The sequence below is a fragment of the Patagioenas fasciata genome, chromosome 2 (genome assembly GCF_037038585.1).
Source record: "Patagioenas fasciata isolate bPatFas1 chromosome 2, bPatFas1.hap1, whole genome shotgun sequence".
In the NCBI taxonomy this organism is placed as follows: Eukaryota; Metazoa; Chordata; class Aves; order Columbiformes; family Columbidae; genus Patagioenas; species Patagioenas fasciata.
This window is the reverse complement of record NC_092521.1, coordinates 140,593,536-140,611,174: the sequence shown is the minus strand read 5'-3', so window position 1 is coordinate 140,611,174 and position 17,639 is coordinate 140,593,536. Positions and strand designations below refer to the sequence as shown.

Sequence of the window (17,639 nt, the reverse complement as noted above, 5' to 3'; positions counted from 1 at the left end):
GAGTCAAGCCTACTTCTTTTGCATGCCAGGGCTCCCTTCCTTCCTGAGGGAGGATTTTGCTCTACTTGTAGCTACTGGTCAAAGGGCACGTCACATGTGATAGTATGTCCCCTTCACATGAAGCTGACCCTTTCAGCTGTGACCCCTCAGTGGCTGCATGCCAGCATCGTTGTTGGCAAGAATCTGTTACCCTCTTTCAGAGGGAAAACTAAAGCTGCCTTCTGTTTTAAATCAGGCAGTGTCTAGATCTCCATTATCACTTGCTCTGGTAAGTTTTGGCTTTCCTATCACTGCGCATGCTGCTTCAATCCTTGTACACCTGGACACTTGGTACTAGTGGCTTTTCCTTTTTCAGTACCTGGTGCAGCACCTGCCTATTCTGTTATGATTTGTGTCCCTTTTGGTTCGTTTGCATTGATCAACTATTACATGAGGTCTTCCATGGGAAAAGAGGGACGATAAGTCATTTGGGAGCAACTCTGCCAGTGCTCATGTGGAACAGAGCAGCATGGCCATGAGTTAGAGGGGGATTCTGTTCCGAGCAGGAGTCATAGAATCATTTCAGTTGGAAGAGACTTTCAGGATCATTGAGTCCAACCAGAACCTAACCTAACTCTAGCACTAAGCCATGTCCCCAAGAACCTCGTGTAAATGCCTTTTAAACACCTCCAGGGATGGTGACTCCACCACTTCCCTGGGCAGCCTGTTCCAGTGCCTGAAAACCCCTAGTAAAGTAATGGACCCTTAGTAAACTTTTATTTGCCTTACAAACAAGTTTTGGGATTGCTAGAAATTCAGTTTCCTTTCCAGTGCAACTATGTGCTGGGTGATGTTCATATCACCTGCATGGCCTGCATCACTTGTCCAAAAGCTGTCTTTGCTCTGCAAACACATGTCCAGAAATCTATAAACTTTGTGGAACAGATAAGTGGTTCAAAATGACATAAATCTGAAACTGCCTCTGAAACTGCATAAGTAGCATACAGTAATGCTAATATAGTACCCACTAAATTAGTATCCACTCTTATACGTTACATTCATCTTTTATGTCTAAACAGCCTGTAATTAATTAATTAAGTCCATCAATAGAAAATTTGCTCTCATTTCACATGTCAACCTTTTTTTTTAAAAAAAAAAAAAAGGAAAAATGTTTACATTGCTGGGGAAAAATCTTTCGTATTGAATTTGCAGTAGCACTGTTGCTTTTCAGAGTGTTTACTTCTCTGTGGAGATAATTCTGATTTCTTTTTATAAATATCTTCTTTAGACACTAATCTGTCATTTTGGATAAACGCTTTTGTGGTAAGATCTTGTAATAGCAGGACACCTCCCACTGTGGTGTCAGTGTTTTTAACTTATGAACTGCAGCGTGTCTGAAGAAAATGCCTGGTGCATATCACAGCATGTTTCATAACTGCAGGTACTACACTTGCCAGATACTGCCCTTGGGTTAGTTGCTGTGAATTAACTGCGAGAAGTTCTACATTTTTCATGCTGTTTCTTTTCCATCCCTTCTATTTGTTTCTTGCTTTGTTGTGATGTGTATGGCAGGGAATAAAATTTCTTTTGCTAAAAGCAATAGTGTAGTCACTATATGATTTACAGTGTAGTAAAATAATTTTGTATTATAATTTTGCTGCTTACCCTGGTTTGCTGCTATCAGGTATAAAAATTCATTTTTCGAGATCATGTAGTTTAGTACTCTCCGTTTACTAAATAAAATGCTGTTCTGAATTTATGATGTGTGAATTGATTAATGTCTTTATTCTGAACTGTTGTTCCGATTAAGGACTGGATGTGACGTATTTTAAATGCTGTGATCTCACAGCATTTATTTTTGCAAACCTACAGTTTACCTTAAAGTTCATGTTTTCATTATTTTTATGTGAATATCATGTTTCAGAGTATCTGTAGGTGTAGCTAAGGTATGTGGATGTTCTGTTTGGCAAAAAATGACCCTCCCAGAGAGACAGAGGAACAGTTGCAGCCAAGGCAAGCATTAGGTCTCTTTTCCCATGTCCCTCAGGGGTATAAATTTCAGACCAGTATTTTAATGTTATAATTTTAAAGTGTTTGCAAATTCATTTTAACGACAACCACATAAGAAATAAGCTATTGACAGAGTATGGTGACTTTAAAATCAGGGAATTAAAAAGTTCATTTTCTCTATAAAATTACATATATTTGATAGACAATTTGGCTGTAATCACAATATGTAGATGCAGTTTGTGGAACAGTATATGTTGTGAGGGTTTTAACTTCTTGACTTTCATGTATTTAAATTCATAGGTTAATATTGTATTAAAGCAGTTTTATCGCTTAATGTAAGAAGTATTCAAGGAGGTGGCAGACATGGAGTTGCGATGCAGTAATATGAGAATATACAGACATGAAGATGTAATGATCTTTAGTTGAAAAGGGGCTCTCACGTGCGTTCTAAAGATCCAGAATTCAGAATTCTTGTGAACATTGAGGACAGGCAGCATGCATTTTAAGCAAAGTGTTTAAAAGTTGTTTTGTTTCATTCAACATATTTTCCAGACAGAGGGCCTGTGGTTGACTTAATGCTGAATAGGTCACAGGTGCAGTTGTAATAACTGAAAACAAACATGAATGAAATGATTTATTGAGCAGCAGCAACAACAGCTTTATATCTGCATAGCTATGCATTTTAAAGAATCATGAAAATAATGCTTTTAAAAATTTTTATTAATAGGACCAAAATATTTTTTTGGCATAGGAAAAGAAGGCAGACAGTAGTAAGCTGAACCTTTGTTGTAGTCTGAAGTTTTAGGGATCCTAGAATGGTATATTTAAAGAGATAATTGTCACAGATAAAATAGTATTACTGTGGTAAAAATATAGGCAATTTTAAAAACTCTGAACTCTTGATCTGTATATTGTAACTTGTCAGACAAATTTGAACAAAAGTGCATTTAGGATTTTTATCAAGTGCCTTTTGTACTGTAGGTCTGATTTAATACACAAAAATTCAATTATAGCCATGCAGCAGAAACACTTTTCCCCCCACTTTCAACTTAGCATGTCTGTCATAAAGTTACTTGAAATTGGAAAGTGGAAGCTGCTGAAAGTGTGGTCTAGAACTGCAAGTTCATCTTTTTCACTAGAGTTAATTTATTGCATCTGCTTGCTTTAATGTATTTGGTAATCTGTTTATCCACAATCCTAAATTTGGCAAAGTGTATATAGCATTCTTTTCTTTAAAAATGTGATATTAATCTAATCAAATGAGTTTTTCTGTTGACAGCTGGTATTGCAACTGGTGATAACAAGAGAAAAAATGAAGTCAGTAAGTTGAGAAATTTTGAAAAATTAATTTTTATTTTTGAGCCTACAGACACCAAGTGAGTGGCATTACTCAGGTTTGCCAGGGTTCTCATTATGGTTTCTTATTAATAACCAAAGAGTAGATTTCCATTGCCTGAAAAACTGTAAGGTATTGATGTTTTTTCATTTTACAATATGTTGGAACGATTTTGGCCTGCTACTGTTAGGCTGAAGAATTAGTAAACATGTAGTACAATGAATACTGTAATGTTTACATATAGAAGCAGAGAAACGCACAGAAGAGTCTGAGTATTTATCCCAGAATAACTTCCGTGTGTGATCAGAGCGCTGGTTATGGGAGAATAGATCAATATACTTGCTCTGGTTTGGACTAGCAGAGATTTCAGACTTTCACGTCCCAGGGAAACACTATAGTGATCTTAGCTTTTCATTGTTCCAAGTACACTTATTTGGACTGAAATGTAAAGATTTAGCAAAATTAATGTATTTCTACAATGGAGTTTTGTTCTGAAGCTGCTTTTTGCCTTCATATCTCAACTGAAGAGAAATAAATTGGGTCTTTCTGTTCCTTGTACATTTCAAAACCAAATATTACATCTGCTCCTGAATACATCTGGCATCTTAATGTCAAATGACATCATCATTGTGTTATCTTTTATTCTTTAAATCAGGCTAAATATATTATGTCATTGGTTGTTTTTTTGTTCCAAGATATTTTGCTGTTTTTTAATCATGAATGTTATATTATTTAAAAACTGAGATACTTGTGATTTTTTGATTCACTATATTTTTTTTTTTTTTTTTGCCTTCAAGGAACTTTCACTGCTAGTTTTTAAAGTAATTTAATTCTATTCATATACATAGTGATTTTTGTTGCCAAAACCACATGCAAGATTTGTCATCTTTCTTACAGATTGTAGCTTTATAGACATTTCATGAATACAGCTATTCAACAGATGTGTATTATCCATATGGACATTACATTGACAAAATTTGACCTCTCCTTTGATTTTTGTTATCATTTAACAAACACTTAACAAAGCAGGAAATTACTTTTTGTAGCAAACATGAGAAAAATTCTGGGTTAAAATAGTTGCATATTCTTAGCAAAAAATACAGCTTAATAAGTGGTTGCTAATTAATTTGGGGACTCGGCTCTTCATTTTGTTAAGTCTTAGTAGATCAAATTTAAACTTCATCTGTTGGGTCCCAAGGCTTGAACAGAAATTCTTTATGATGCATTACCTAATTGCCTATTCAGAAGTATTGTTCATAAAGCTGTGTTTTGTTTCACTACTTACATACATTAGTCCTAACTCTTCATAGCAAGTAAACTCTCCAGACATATTATGTCGAGTTCAGACTTATTTTGGAGCATAGTGACGTTGGTCCATTCTACTACTCAGTCAGAACCAAGTACAAAGGACCCTCTCTGAAACCTTGCACTGAAGTTTTTTTTTCCTTGTGGTTAAAGGTAATGATCCGATGTATAGGGGTATAAAAGCTACCCCTGAGTGCAACCTCTTTGATACTTATGTGGCTTCATGGGGAACAAGGTTTTGTACTGCAGCTTTAGTTCTATAACTTTATTTGGCAGTATACATCAAGTTGACAGCAAGGTGATGGGCTGGATTTACTTTTCTTTACCACTGTTGCAGACAAGATTGTTTCAATGTATTTATCAGCAATGATTAATGGTAATCTAGTCTATTTTCTCTAGCCAATGATCCCTGCTTTTGCTAGTTGTAACAATATGGTGTTTAGCTTTTCCTAAATGATAGTTAAGGAAAAGAGCAAAACAGACTTTGTCTATTAGAGATCTTAAACTTTTCAAAGCTACAAATTGGGACCATGCATTTGTGTTAAAAATCCAGACTTTTTTTACCTGCTTGAAAAAAGGACCTAGGTTTGTACTGTTATAGAAACAATATTTGATGTGAACACATGCAATAAAGATGGAAATACATACTGCACATGTGTGTTATTTTTTAGGAAGAAAGAAAAAAATAATTAGGTATAAATGACAGATAAGTATAATTAAGCAAATATTTCAAAATGAAGGTAAGACAGTTTGAGTAAGTCACCATTTTAATTTTAGCAGACTGATGACACTCTGGTTAGAAAAGCAAATCTAATTATATTCAGTTGGTGGAGAAGCATCAATGTTTGAATAAACAGATTTTATTTTGCCAGATGGATTGATGACAGTATTACTGTTCCTATAGTGTTAGGTAATTTTGAATAAGTACATTTAGAAAAATGCTAATATGTTAAGAAGTCTGTACGAATTATAAAAAGCTTAATTATGCATAAACCCTTCGATATCAATGGGCTGTGTGTTGCTACGTTAGTGTAATTGTTTAAAAGTAGCTTTACTGGCATGTGTTCAAGATTGTATTATTAGAAAATGGCTTTCTGGAATGCTACTTAAAGCTTGTACCACATTATAAAGAAAATGGAGTTACCTTCTGTGGAACCTGTATGATATTTTATATACCTAATGAAACTTGTCTGTGAATGCATTTCTGCACATTATTTGTCTTTTGATTCTGGAATACTTTTATGATGAGAAGAAGCATTGTGGCTTCTTATTTTAATTCTTATTGATGAATCTAATTCTGTAATGGAAGACTATGTTTTTAAATGGTTCCTACAGTGTTATTGCTTGTTTCATGAATGTAGTTTTAGCCTGTAATGCAGACCTCTGTTTCTGTCACAAGGGGAGTTAGAGCACTGTTGCTGTTTTATTACAGTCAGTGGGTAATGAACCAAAGTAACAAATCATGTTGCTGTTTAATTGCAAAATTTAATAATTTAACTGCTCGGCAAGCACAAATGTTGACTTGATCACTGTATTTGATAAACAGTTGAATTTAATCTTTTAGTGAAATCTCTATTTTAAGTGTTGATAATGAAATAAAATTTTTCTCTTATTGAATAACAGGAAATGTTCAAAATGTGGCATTTGCAGACATGCAGTTCTGTACTGATAAGCTATTTTCTTTTTTCTCATTTGCAGTAGTGATAATACTATTATTCTTGTGCCAAAGTTAAATAACAAGCTTCTAAAAGACCTTAAAAATACTGTTTTCATAAATCTGTGGTGATTGAGCATGTATAGACAGCTTAACAATCATAAAGAGTATAATGAAGAATGAAGAAAATGAACGATTGAGTTTAGCTGTAATTTAAAACCATGTAAAATGAGAATGATTGATGAAGCATACTAACTTTTTTGAACCGATATGATGTCTCAAAACTGTCAGTCTGTGCTCTGCCAACTATACTGTGGTTTTGAAGTATAAAACTCAGGCCTACAACCCCTAAAGTGTGCAAGTAATGTTTTTTATTTCTTGTGTATATTCCCTTTTAGTTGATTCAGATGTTGAATGCCAAGTGGAAAAGTGGAGTGCATATTTGTTGACTAGATATTGCTGGCATAGTCAACTCCTAAAATAAGAACCAAAAAAAACCCCTCAAAATAATGCTCATTTTCAGAGTAGGGAGAAGGAGAAAGATAGAGATATCCAGGAGAAGCCTGCAGATGCTCACAAATCTGCCGTTTGACCCATGATACACATGGATTCTTCACTTAGTGCTAGTATTCCAGAAATTGTATTATAATGTGGATTAGACTGTTGATCCAACTCAAAGCAGACTTCAGTTGATTGCATTGAAAGAGAGTTCTAACATAAACACTAGGCCTGCCACACTGAAGGAGATGAGTGGGATATGGTATATAGGATCTTATAGTAAAATAATAAAGGAATGAAGAACCGTTCTTGTAAATATCATCATAAAATAGTGTAGCTGAACAGTGTTTTATTGGGATTTTTAAAGTTTTCCTTAGCATTCCTTGTTGCATTTAAATGGAAATATATTTATTTGAAAAAATGCTTTGAGTTTTTCTCAGTCTTTGTTGGTTGCTTTAAGCCTTGTTTTCTTACTTCTTAATGTATAGTCTGGAGGAACACCAAGCATTGCTAAAAGAACAAAGTAAAACAGTCTTTTTATTCTTGTTTTTGAGTTGTAATCTAAACCAGTCACATAAAATAGATCACTTCTTAGAATTAGGGTCTCTTTAAAATGTAAATTTTGCCCTAAAGGTAATATTTGCAAAAATATTGTAAGTTTTTTTAGGCCTTTCAGTGTCATTTCTCTGAAAGTATTTGTGTGTGCTGAAATCAAAATTGACAACTGTCTGCTTTTACAGTTGTCTTTTCTTATACTGGTCTTCCATTTTTTGTGTGTGTAGGTTGCTATGGTGTTGATGGAGAGAGTGACTCAATCATGAGCTCAGCTTCAGAAAATTCCACGGAGCCTTGGTTTTGTGATGCTTGCAAATGTGGTGTCACACCTAGTTGTGAACTGTGTCCTAACCAGGATGGGATCTTCAAGGAGACTGATGCAGGCAGGTAAGGCTGAAGGATGTGATATTTTGATGTTATTCTAGATTTCGAAGACTGTTTTTTCCCCTAGTCCGTTCCTATAGGAGAGAGTGTCATAAATTAAACTGTTGTTGATATCCTCTCTCTCTTACCTCACATTTGAGTTGGGTGTTCCCTGGATAGTCAATCACATCATTTTTTGTGTGCTCCTAATATTCTCCATGCCCACTGCACTATTACAAAGATGTTGTGTTAGGGTGAAGATTTATGGACTTACGGGCAAAAGATGTACCTAGGTGAAACAAAGATCGCCCTTCCTGGACTGATAAATCCTGTTATTCAGTATGAAGTCACCATGTATTGTTATATGTATATGGATGTCTTACTGGATATACTAGAAGACCCTTCTGTGTTCGCTTGAACCACTTGTGTGATTGATCTTTTTTAGCAAAAAAACATACTAGTGAAGGTGATGGGAGTCTTGCAAAAGACACTTGTGCGTTTGTTTGCATCAGGAATTCAGTTTACATTTAAACAAAAAAGGTTTCCTGTGTAAAGGAAGTTGATGTCCTGTAAACTCTTATTCCATATTCAGACATCTGCAAGGATGTTGGCGTGTAGACTTCTCTCACTTAACCAATGGCTTGAACTATTGATAGCAGAGTCTGGGGATCAGAAATGTAATAAAAATTGTGTATCTCTCTTAAGTTTGCTCAAGCTTGGAGGCTGCAGTAAGAAAAGCAGGGTTTCAGTCCCTTGAGCCTCACTGCTCAATAGCAGTATTATGTTCCGGCAAGTCTGCAAGGAAGGGAGAAAACACCTTCCAGACTTCTTGTCATGTTTGATTGGGAGAAGTATGTGACCACTGGGAAAATCAAAGCATATGCTCCATCTGAAGGAAGGAAAAGTAGACTTTATCCTTTCTGCAGTGTTCTGCTTCATGGAAGGTAGCGCCACCGCAGCCATCTGCAGATGCGTTCAAGTCTGTTGTCTTTCAAGTATGACAGAAGTGGGAAGAAGCTCTGTGCTTCTTTCTTGCAGTGCTAAGGACTGGGTGTTGCTGGTGTCAGGCAAAGGAAGAAAGTAACAAAATTATATTGAAGTTGTGCAAAAGGTATTCAGAGTATATTATGATTATTTTGAATGCTGAAAATTATATCTTTTATTTTTGAGAGTATTCTTTACTTCTGATAATTTCCAGCCAGAGATGGACATTTTAGAAAGAAGTTCAGGTCTAATTTGAGAATAAGGGCAATAATTATCAAGTGATGTCTTCCATTCCTGTCACATTTGGAAAATAAATTAAGATACAGATATTAACAGTAACAAATTTTCTGTGATAAAGGGGAGAGCAGGATTAACAGTGATGTCTGATTTCTGGCTAGTGTTACTGTTTTTTGGTGGGTGGTTGGATGTTTTGTGGTGGTGGTGACATGACAATTAAGTTCTTTTTCCATACATTTTGCAGTTTTATACAGAGTATTTCAAAAAGATGCAACCAAGTTCAAAGATATAGTGATTGCAAATTGGGTCCATCTGTTTGAAACACCCTGTACATTGCAGGTGTGTAGCAACATACAAACCTTTCAGATGTTGGACCTGTCATAAGCTTTTCATTGATTGTGTTGACTTGGGTATGCAATAGTTAGTTGGTAGGCTGTTCAGAGGAAGGAGGAACTTTCCCAATTCTCATTGAATGTATCTGAGATACAGGAAGATCTGCAGGCATATCTTACTGATGTGATGGATGAGTTGGAACTAATCAATTTAAATATTCAGTATTAGTACAAGTACTTTAAGTACTCTAAAATTCAGAAATGTCAACATGTGTTACTCCAAAATCTTTTGTGTTTTTTAGTATGAATTGATAGTCACATTTATATTTACACTTAGATATATATTGTTCCCTAGTCAGACATGCACAAATGCTAGGATTTGTGGTAAAATTAAGTCAAAGTTTAATCTTGTCATCTGTGTTAGTAAGCTTTTGTATATGCTATCACTTAAATAATGTGTGCATAAGCATATCCATGTCTGTCGTATTTTCCTTTTTTCCCCTCCCCAGTTCTTTGCTGTTTATTTATTTATCTTCTTAAAAAACTTATTGTTTATTCATTTCTGGTCTTGCACAGACTTTACTGTCGCTTGTACTCTAATGGTCTGGTCCTGCCATCATTAAAAGCACTGCAGAGCTCAGGATGATGTTTTGTAAAGCTTTTTTTTTTTTTTTTTTTACATGCTGTGTTGTCTGTCTTCAGAAAAGTAGATATGGTATTGCAATGTCATAAGTTGATTCAGTTTTGTGAATTTAATAGTACATGTCCTTGCATTTCTCCCTTAGTTTGTATTTTTTCCTGATAGCAAAAACAATTTGAGTTTGTTTTGGGAGTAAAGAGATAACGAGCTTGTTCATAGCACTGAACTTTGACCATTGGATACAGATGCCAGCAGTGCCCTTTGGAGGCATCTCCCTTTCTCCACTGAAACCCACTGAGCTCTACTTCTCCATTTGTAGCTGAGATGTGTTCTAAAGATATACATACAGCAGGTGAAAGAAATCTTTTTTCCCTTCCTGTCTTCTACATGCATCTTATAAAGTGAAAACAATGAAAGCAGAATAAAATACTGTACTATTTAAACAAAAATGATATGTGAGTCAGGATTTATAGTGAGTAATTTTTATTCCATAGAAGCAATTGTGCTGTTCCTTAAATATTTTTGGTGTTCAGATCCTCAGCCTTAGGTTCAACAGTGTCTGTGCATATCCCTTATAATGGTGTTGCACAATTCATCAAATTGTAATTCTCAGTTCTGTTTTCTATTTTAATAATAATGTTGCTATATGGAAAAAATGCTTTAGAAGACTTAAGTCAATTGTATAACAGTTATGAAATGTGAAAATCAATATCACCTGGTAAATTTTATTTCAGCCTTTTTATTCCTGTGTTCTGAAAGGCAGTTTAAGCATCATATATGTAATTTTCCACATAACTGTAATAGAAACTACAGTAAATATTTTAAAAATTGCTTAAATTTCTTCTCGTAAAATGTTAGCATGCTTTTGGTTAATGTGGAAGTATTTTCTCTGTGACACTGGTTCTCTGTGAAGAATCATGTGCCTATTTGGGGGATTGTGAACATATAAGACAATAATATCATTATTACTGTATTTTTACCTGCTAGATAATCTGATATGGCTGTAATGAATAAGTATAGTTTTATTCTCATAGACGAATAGAGCCTATGTACTAGAAAAAACTAACTACCATGTGAAAATTCCTGTACTCTCTTTCTTTCTATCATTTATTTACAAATTTGAATTTTTAAGGGTAATGGGGCACTACAGGCTAAGGGTAGAACCTTGAGACAGGCAGTGTTCATTATGATTTAATTATACTCAGTAAACTGCAACACAGTTCAGTTTTTTTCTTGAAATACTAGCAGAGAGAGACTACTAAATTACAGAGTCCTTTAACTCACCATTGCTCTCCATCCCCTTACTACCTTTTTAACATAAATTCTTCATACACATTGGTGCTGGAAATTTCACAGAGGTGAGACGAAATCTTTTCAGTTTCTCTTCATAATCAAGTTGGAATAATTTCTCTGTTCCTACGTGAAAGGTGAATCATTAGAATAATGAGGTGCTTAGTTTCTCAGCAGAAGCCTTTTTACATTAACCTCTCAGTTTCACAAGCATAAATGTGAATTTATGAAATTTTATTTCTCAAAATGCTATTATCCAAGAATATGAATTCTGTCCTTGTTTCAGTATGGAGTTTTTCTTCTTCTGTAATCAACATCTGTCATCATTGCTCCAAGCTAAATGGATGGTAGAGTAACAAGGAAGATTATTCTTCTTTGATTACCCAATTTGTCTTAATTACAAGCTTCTAAAACATTTGCAGCTAAACAAATGAGCAGGAAAATATTTAGAACTGGTATTAGAAGCAGCTAAAATTGCTTCAGCTGTGAACTTGACTGACTTGTGTATATTTTTTAATAAAGATTCAGGTCTGAGTTCGCCTATAGGTGGTTAAAGAAATGAGGCACTTGTGTGCCAATCACACTGAAATGACAATTTAAATCTGTAATACTGTAATACTTGGGTGACATGTACTAAACCATTTTGAGAAGGTCAGTATGAAGCAAGCAGCCAGCTGTTGGGTTTATCATAGATAAACTCCTATGGAGTGCAGCGGCATTTAATACACCAGTGGAGCATGAAAAAACTGTGCAAATTAAATTGAGAAGCAGCTGCTTGTAGAAGATGTGTATCTTTATATTGAACTTCGGAGGGTACATTTAGGAGGCTGTATTAAAACTTAGTATCAAAAATCTTCAACCAGAACCTTGGATTTTTGTTAAGAATAGTAATTGTGGAGATACATAATGTCAGTTTATATGAACTTGTACTATGTAACACATCTTAAATAAATGGAAGATTATAGAAAAGAAGGCCTAGAGAATTCAGATGGTTTTATTTACAAACAAGCAGTCTCATTATCTCAAGGTTACAGGTCTCATTCCGGATGTGGTATTTTGTTTTTTTTTTAAAAAGCTATTTTGATTTCTTTTGAAAATGAGTAGAATATGCTCATTTTAATGAGATATTTATTTTAGTTAATGCATAATATTTACCAAAATACGCATTTACGCACACATATATGCTTTTTTGTAGAATATGTTATAAAATACGGTAGTGATTTAGGCCAAACTATTGCCAGTTCTGGATACAGTGTGGAAGGGCAGAGATGGTTCCAGGTGCTCCATTGCTACCCTGCAGGAATGTCTTTTGCCTCCATTGCGTTTATGGGGAGGCAGACAGAAGATGCACTTTCATATACTAATGAGAAGAATCTTATTTTTTACATATAATATTGCACTAAGTTAGAGGGTTGCACTGGCATGCTGGAGTGTTTATACTGTAATAAAACCAGGGATGAGCTTTGCTCCCTGTCTGAGCACCAAGATTTTGGCAGAACACTTGAGTATTTCAGCTTGTTTTCTGGCAACCAGCATGGTTTCATATTTGTACCATTTTAAATACAAGGTTATAACTCATCTTTAAATTTTCTTTGAGTCTTCCCGTAGTTACAGTGCTGTGACCAAACCATTGTGGATGTGGAGAACCCTGGTGAAATCTGTAAAACCAAAGCAATGCAGTTGTTGCATGTAAATGTATATTTGAGATACACATTCTCACTGTTTGAATTTTTCATGTTTTAAAGAGAATTTACCACTTAGCATCTCAGACTTGAGTGGTTTAGCAATAAGGCAAAAATTTGATTTTAGATAAAGAGTTGTAAAGAGTCGTGTCAGATATGATGCTATGGATCAGTCAGTACTGTGACTTCTGTTAGGTTTACTGAGAAGTTTCTTAGAGAGTGAAGTGAGTTAATGGCTTCTAAGTAGTTTCTTACTGGGATTTTACTTTATCCACTTATGGATTATTTTTGGGGAAAATGCTAAATAAACACTCTGTCCACTAATTTTGTACATTGCAAGTTCATTCTTTTCTTTTGTAAAGACTTAAATGTGTATGTATTTTTGAGCTTGCTACTGAACCTTTCATATCTTGCTTTTTTGGAATTTCTGTTTGGATATATGAGTCATGTATAATTAACGTGGAACTTAATAATTCTGAATGAGATAAATTCCAGCATTGTAAGTCTAAGGACCACGGATGAGAAACATGCTGATTTGGGAAACATGGAAATCTGGGGTTACATGTAGCTCCTGATTAGTATAACCATCAGCTTCAGTATTTCTCTCATCTGTAGACAGTTAATAACAGGTTGATAAACATGCTGTTTAAGTGCAGCTAAAATCAGGATCTTACTGCTCTGATCCCAGTTGAATTTTTCTAATTGACACACAAAACAAAAGAGAAGGGAGAAAAGATAGGCTAAACAGTGTTAGAACACTAGAAAAGAAGAGCACATTTAAGGAGACTGGAAAATTGCAGTTTGTGGGTGATGAAAGAGCTGAGGGAAGAAGCGTTTCTGGCATCGTCAAGTCTTAAATACGAGGAATAGATTCTATTATTCTATTACAAGTTTTAGTCTTCACTAGTGATATCTTTACTGTCAAACGTTAATGACTGGGAAGATCATGAAGTGCTGAATTAACATACTTGCTAAGGGTCAAACACAGGATATTTCAGCTCACATCCAAAGTCACTAGTTGTGTTGCGTGTCATCTGGCAGCTTATAGGTTCAAAGTGGTACCTACACACCTTTGCAATTGTAAGGCTGTTTTGTTGAATATTGTAAGATAACAGAAGGTGGCATTATTGACCTTCTGTCTATGACAGTTTGCTCCCACCTAGTGACTTAGCAAGGGGTAGCAAATTGTTCCTGGAATTTTGATGAAGCAGAAAGATTATTTTGGGGAGGAACACTTTCTGTAGTAGTTTGTCTCAGTTGATTTGAGTCACGCATGCTTTGTGGAACAGATTTTGATTTAGTCACTAACTGATGGTTTGTGACAATGAGAGTTGGATCTTTTAAGAAGTGTTCATTACACAAGAAGAAAATGTTTCTTCTGCTGCAAGGCTGTCTTTTGGTAACTGGGAGTTTCAGTAGATTATCAAGATGTCTGTCAAAGGCAGACTTGGGGCTGATGCCTTTAGCATTGTGTTGTATTTAATTACTAGACACTGAGGTCCAAATTCTAATTTTATGCCCCTCACGGCTGAAGACTTAGGCCTAATACTCTCTTCAGTTTCTTTACGGCCAGTGAAGAAAAGTACAGTGAAGTAATAGTCTGTTCATGCGAGTTTTGGGTAGGCATTTCTGTAATACAGCACAAGTATGCTTATAACTGAATGCAGTTCCTATCTGTGTTACTTAAAACTAGTTAGTTTGGGTGATACTAACAGGTGTAACTGGAACAGTGCAAAGTCTGACAGATGCACTGTTGTAGGTACTTCATAGTTACGTGTTCAGGGCTGCTATGACTACCTATACAATTTTGTTCCTCCCTTCCCACCTTCTGCCTCATCATGAAAGTATTTGTCTGCCTTGACCTTAGAAGTAATATCAAAATCTTTACATGCATTTCTCGTTGCATGAAAAGAGGTGCAGAGCCCCACGTGAGAGCCATGAGACCCAAAAGGTGATGGTAGCCCAGCCTTTGATCCAGACAGGCAGAGCAATCCCAAGGGCTTTGAAAAGCTGTGCTCTGTGGTTCAGTGTGTGAGCTGCTGAATTCCAAATATGCGTTCTCTCCCTGCTTCTAGCGTGCTTTCCTTCAAGCACATTTCTGCTAGCATCTGTAACATTTACAAGGCACTTTGAAATCTGCAGATGGTGAGTATAATACAGGAACAAAATGTTGATAACAGTAACCTAGTTTTATCTGCTGTTTTAGGTGGGTACATATTGTTTGTGCCCTCTATGTTCCAGGAGTGGCATTTGGAGATATTGACAAACTGCGTCCAGTAACACTTACAGAAATGAATTATTCAAAGTATGGTGCCAAGGTAAGTTTGGAAGAGACATACTGCCAACGTGTAGCTTTATTTTACATTTTTACGTATAATAGAAGCATATACATCTTCCCAGCTTTATTTTTCTTGTTTATAGCAGTTGGAGTGAGGTTCCGGACTTAAAATGAGATGAAGTATGTTCACATTTGCTTTATCATTGCTTTTCCCTCCCTTTTTTCTTTCTATTTTCCTTACCACTCTCCTCCATAATTTCCGTCACTGTTTTCCCCCTTTTTCTCCTTATTTTTTATGCAAGTGCTAATTACTTTCTTTTAAAGTCAGTTAGTGGCAGATTGCCAGAATGTGAATGGAAAATGAAGAGGATTTATGGGATGTGAAACAGAGAAATGGAAGGTTGGGTTGATTAAGAAAGCGACAGATTCAGTAAAGAATTGCTTTTAAGGTCCATATACTTCTAAGCTAGAATGCATACAAAAACATTACTGCAAAGCAGTATTTAAAAAAAAAAATCACAACTCCATGTGGCTCTCAACTTGGAACAGAAAAGTAGCTCATGGTTTTACATGTAAATGTTTTTGATCCAGATCAGAAGGCATCATGCACAAACCATACAGAAAACCATTGCAATGGTCAGGGGATAGCAGTCAGTAATTTGCTAAATACTGTTTCTGTAGCTAATGGGGACAGTGTGTAGAAACTGTATCTATCAGGTTGATGTGAAGGAAGGTGATTGTACTCCTGCTGCTCTAATGCTTCATTTGCACACAGGCAGTTTCATCTTCTGAAATGTCAATTTGTCAAGTTGAATGTGAAATGAAAATAGATAGTATATTTTTAAAAATACATATATTAAATACATGAAAACACTTTGAATTGCCCTCGTACAACAGACTTGTATCAGGAGCATGTTCAGCATGGACCCTGTGAGACATTTAGGATTGTTTAGAAATGTTGATATAAAAAGAAGTCCAAGCAAGCTTCCAAAACTCCCAAACTGTTGTTGCAATGAATCATGCATTTAATCATGCATTTATTTATTTATTTTTTTATTATGATCTATAGGAGTAGGGTTAAGAATTTGTGTGTATTTTCTTACTGTGAGTAAGGTGAAAGTGAACTGCACAGATGAGGACTCATTACTCTGACAGAGCTGTAAACAAACCCTGTTTGCTGTATCAAGTGTGGAAGTTACATCTGACTTAGCTAAATTGCCCCCTGCAAAACCAGCTTAATGTAATTTTCTTTTTCACTTCATTTCTTACCTGTTACATGTTGCTGTTACGCTACACTAGAAGGGCACTCTTTAGCTGTGTATGTGGTGTTCTGAGATTCTTCCATCACTGAGTTTTCTTTGCCATTCCTTTCTGCTGTTTAACTTTCTGCATGGAGATATTTTCTCTAGGTGATACACAGCTTTACTCTGTATTGAGCATGTGAGAAATAAAGAAATGTACACCCCAGTGTACTTTTAGGTCATGTTTATGCACTGGATAGCAGCATTCCTTAAGCAGCCCATGCTCCCATTTACTTGTTCCTGCCTGTGTGCTCATCACTCTGGTTTGCTGGCACAGCTGCTTGATATGAATTTGTGGTGAAACAGACTAAGGAATTAATCTGGTTGGAAAATAATTCCAGGTCGCATTAGAGGATGCCAGTTTGCTGTGTTGCAAGTGCCTGTGCCTAGAATGCAAATAGCTGAAGCCATAGTGCCCTAATTAAGCGAATCACAACCTTCTTTACTGATATTTACAATTCTTGAGTATTTTTTTCTGCATTGTCACACATTCACTCCTCAGTCATTGCTGATCAGAGGACATCTATGTAATTATCTATGGTTTTCAGTGATGCAGATCTTTTTTTGTTTGTCCTCTTCACTTGTTGAATAGTTGAATATTTGCTGACCAGTAATGTTGTTTTAAGATACCATACTTATCTAATTATTTGCACATCAGTTGCTCTGCTCATATTTAGCTTTTGCTCTGAAATACAAGACGTGGAAGCTCATATGAAAATTCATTCAACATGCTGTTTAGGTTGTTTAAGCACTTTTCCATTTCTTGTTAATCAAGTTAATTGTGGGGGTTGGGAAGGGGTGAAGTTTTAAGTAGTGTCAACTGTCAGCAGTGTACTTAGTTTCTGTACTACACAGGAGTAAATCTACCTATTTAGTTTTTATATGTAAAAAGTAAATTAACATAAATTAGGCACAACACACCTGAAATATTTACTGTGACATTTTCCGCTCTTCTCTATAAAGGAATGCAGTTTTTGTGAAGATCCCCGTTTTGCCAGAACTGGTGTATGCATTAGCTGTGATGCTGGGATGTGCAGAGCCTATTTCCATGTGACTTGTGCTCAGAAGGAAGGCCTCCTCTCAGAAGCAGCAGCAGAAGAGGTAGCTATGGAAAGGATAGGAAAAGACAATTGTATCAAAAGCTTGTGAAGACAACCTGAAATTGTGCCTGTTTTGCTTGCTAACCCTGAGCAAG

The 17,639-nt window shown here is 35.6% G+C and overlaps 1 protein-coding gene across 1 annotated transcript in view; it reads left to right on the top strand.

The window, feature by feature from the left end:
- The window catches only part of PHF14 (PHD finger protein 14), a 162,537-nt gene that overhangs the window by 20,057 nt on the left and 124,841 nt on the right, over nucleotides 1-17,639 (top strand). The window contains 3 exon segments of the mRNA XM_065830884.2: nucleotides 7,565-7,724; nucleotides 15,072-15,183; nucleotides 17,408-17,545. Of these exon segments, the coding sequence (XP_065686956.2) occupies nucleotides 7,565-7,724; nucleotides 15,072-15,183; nucleotides 17,408-17,545 (410 nt within the window).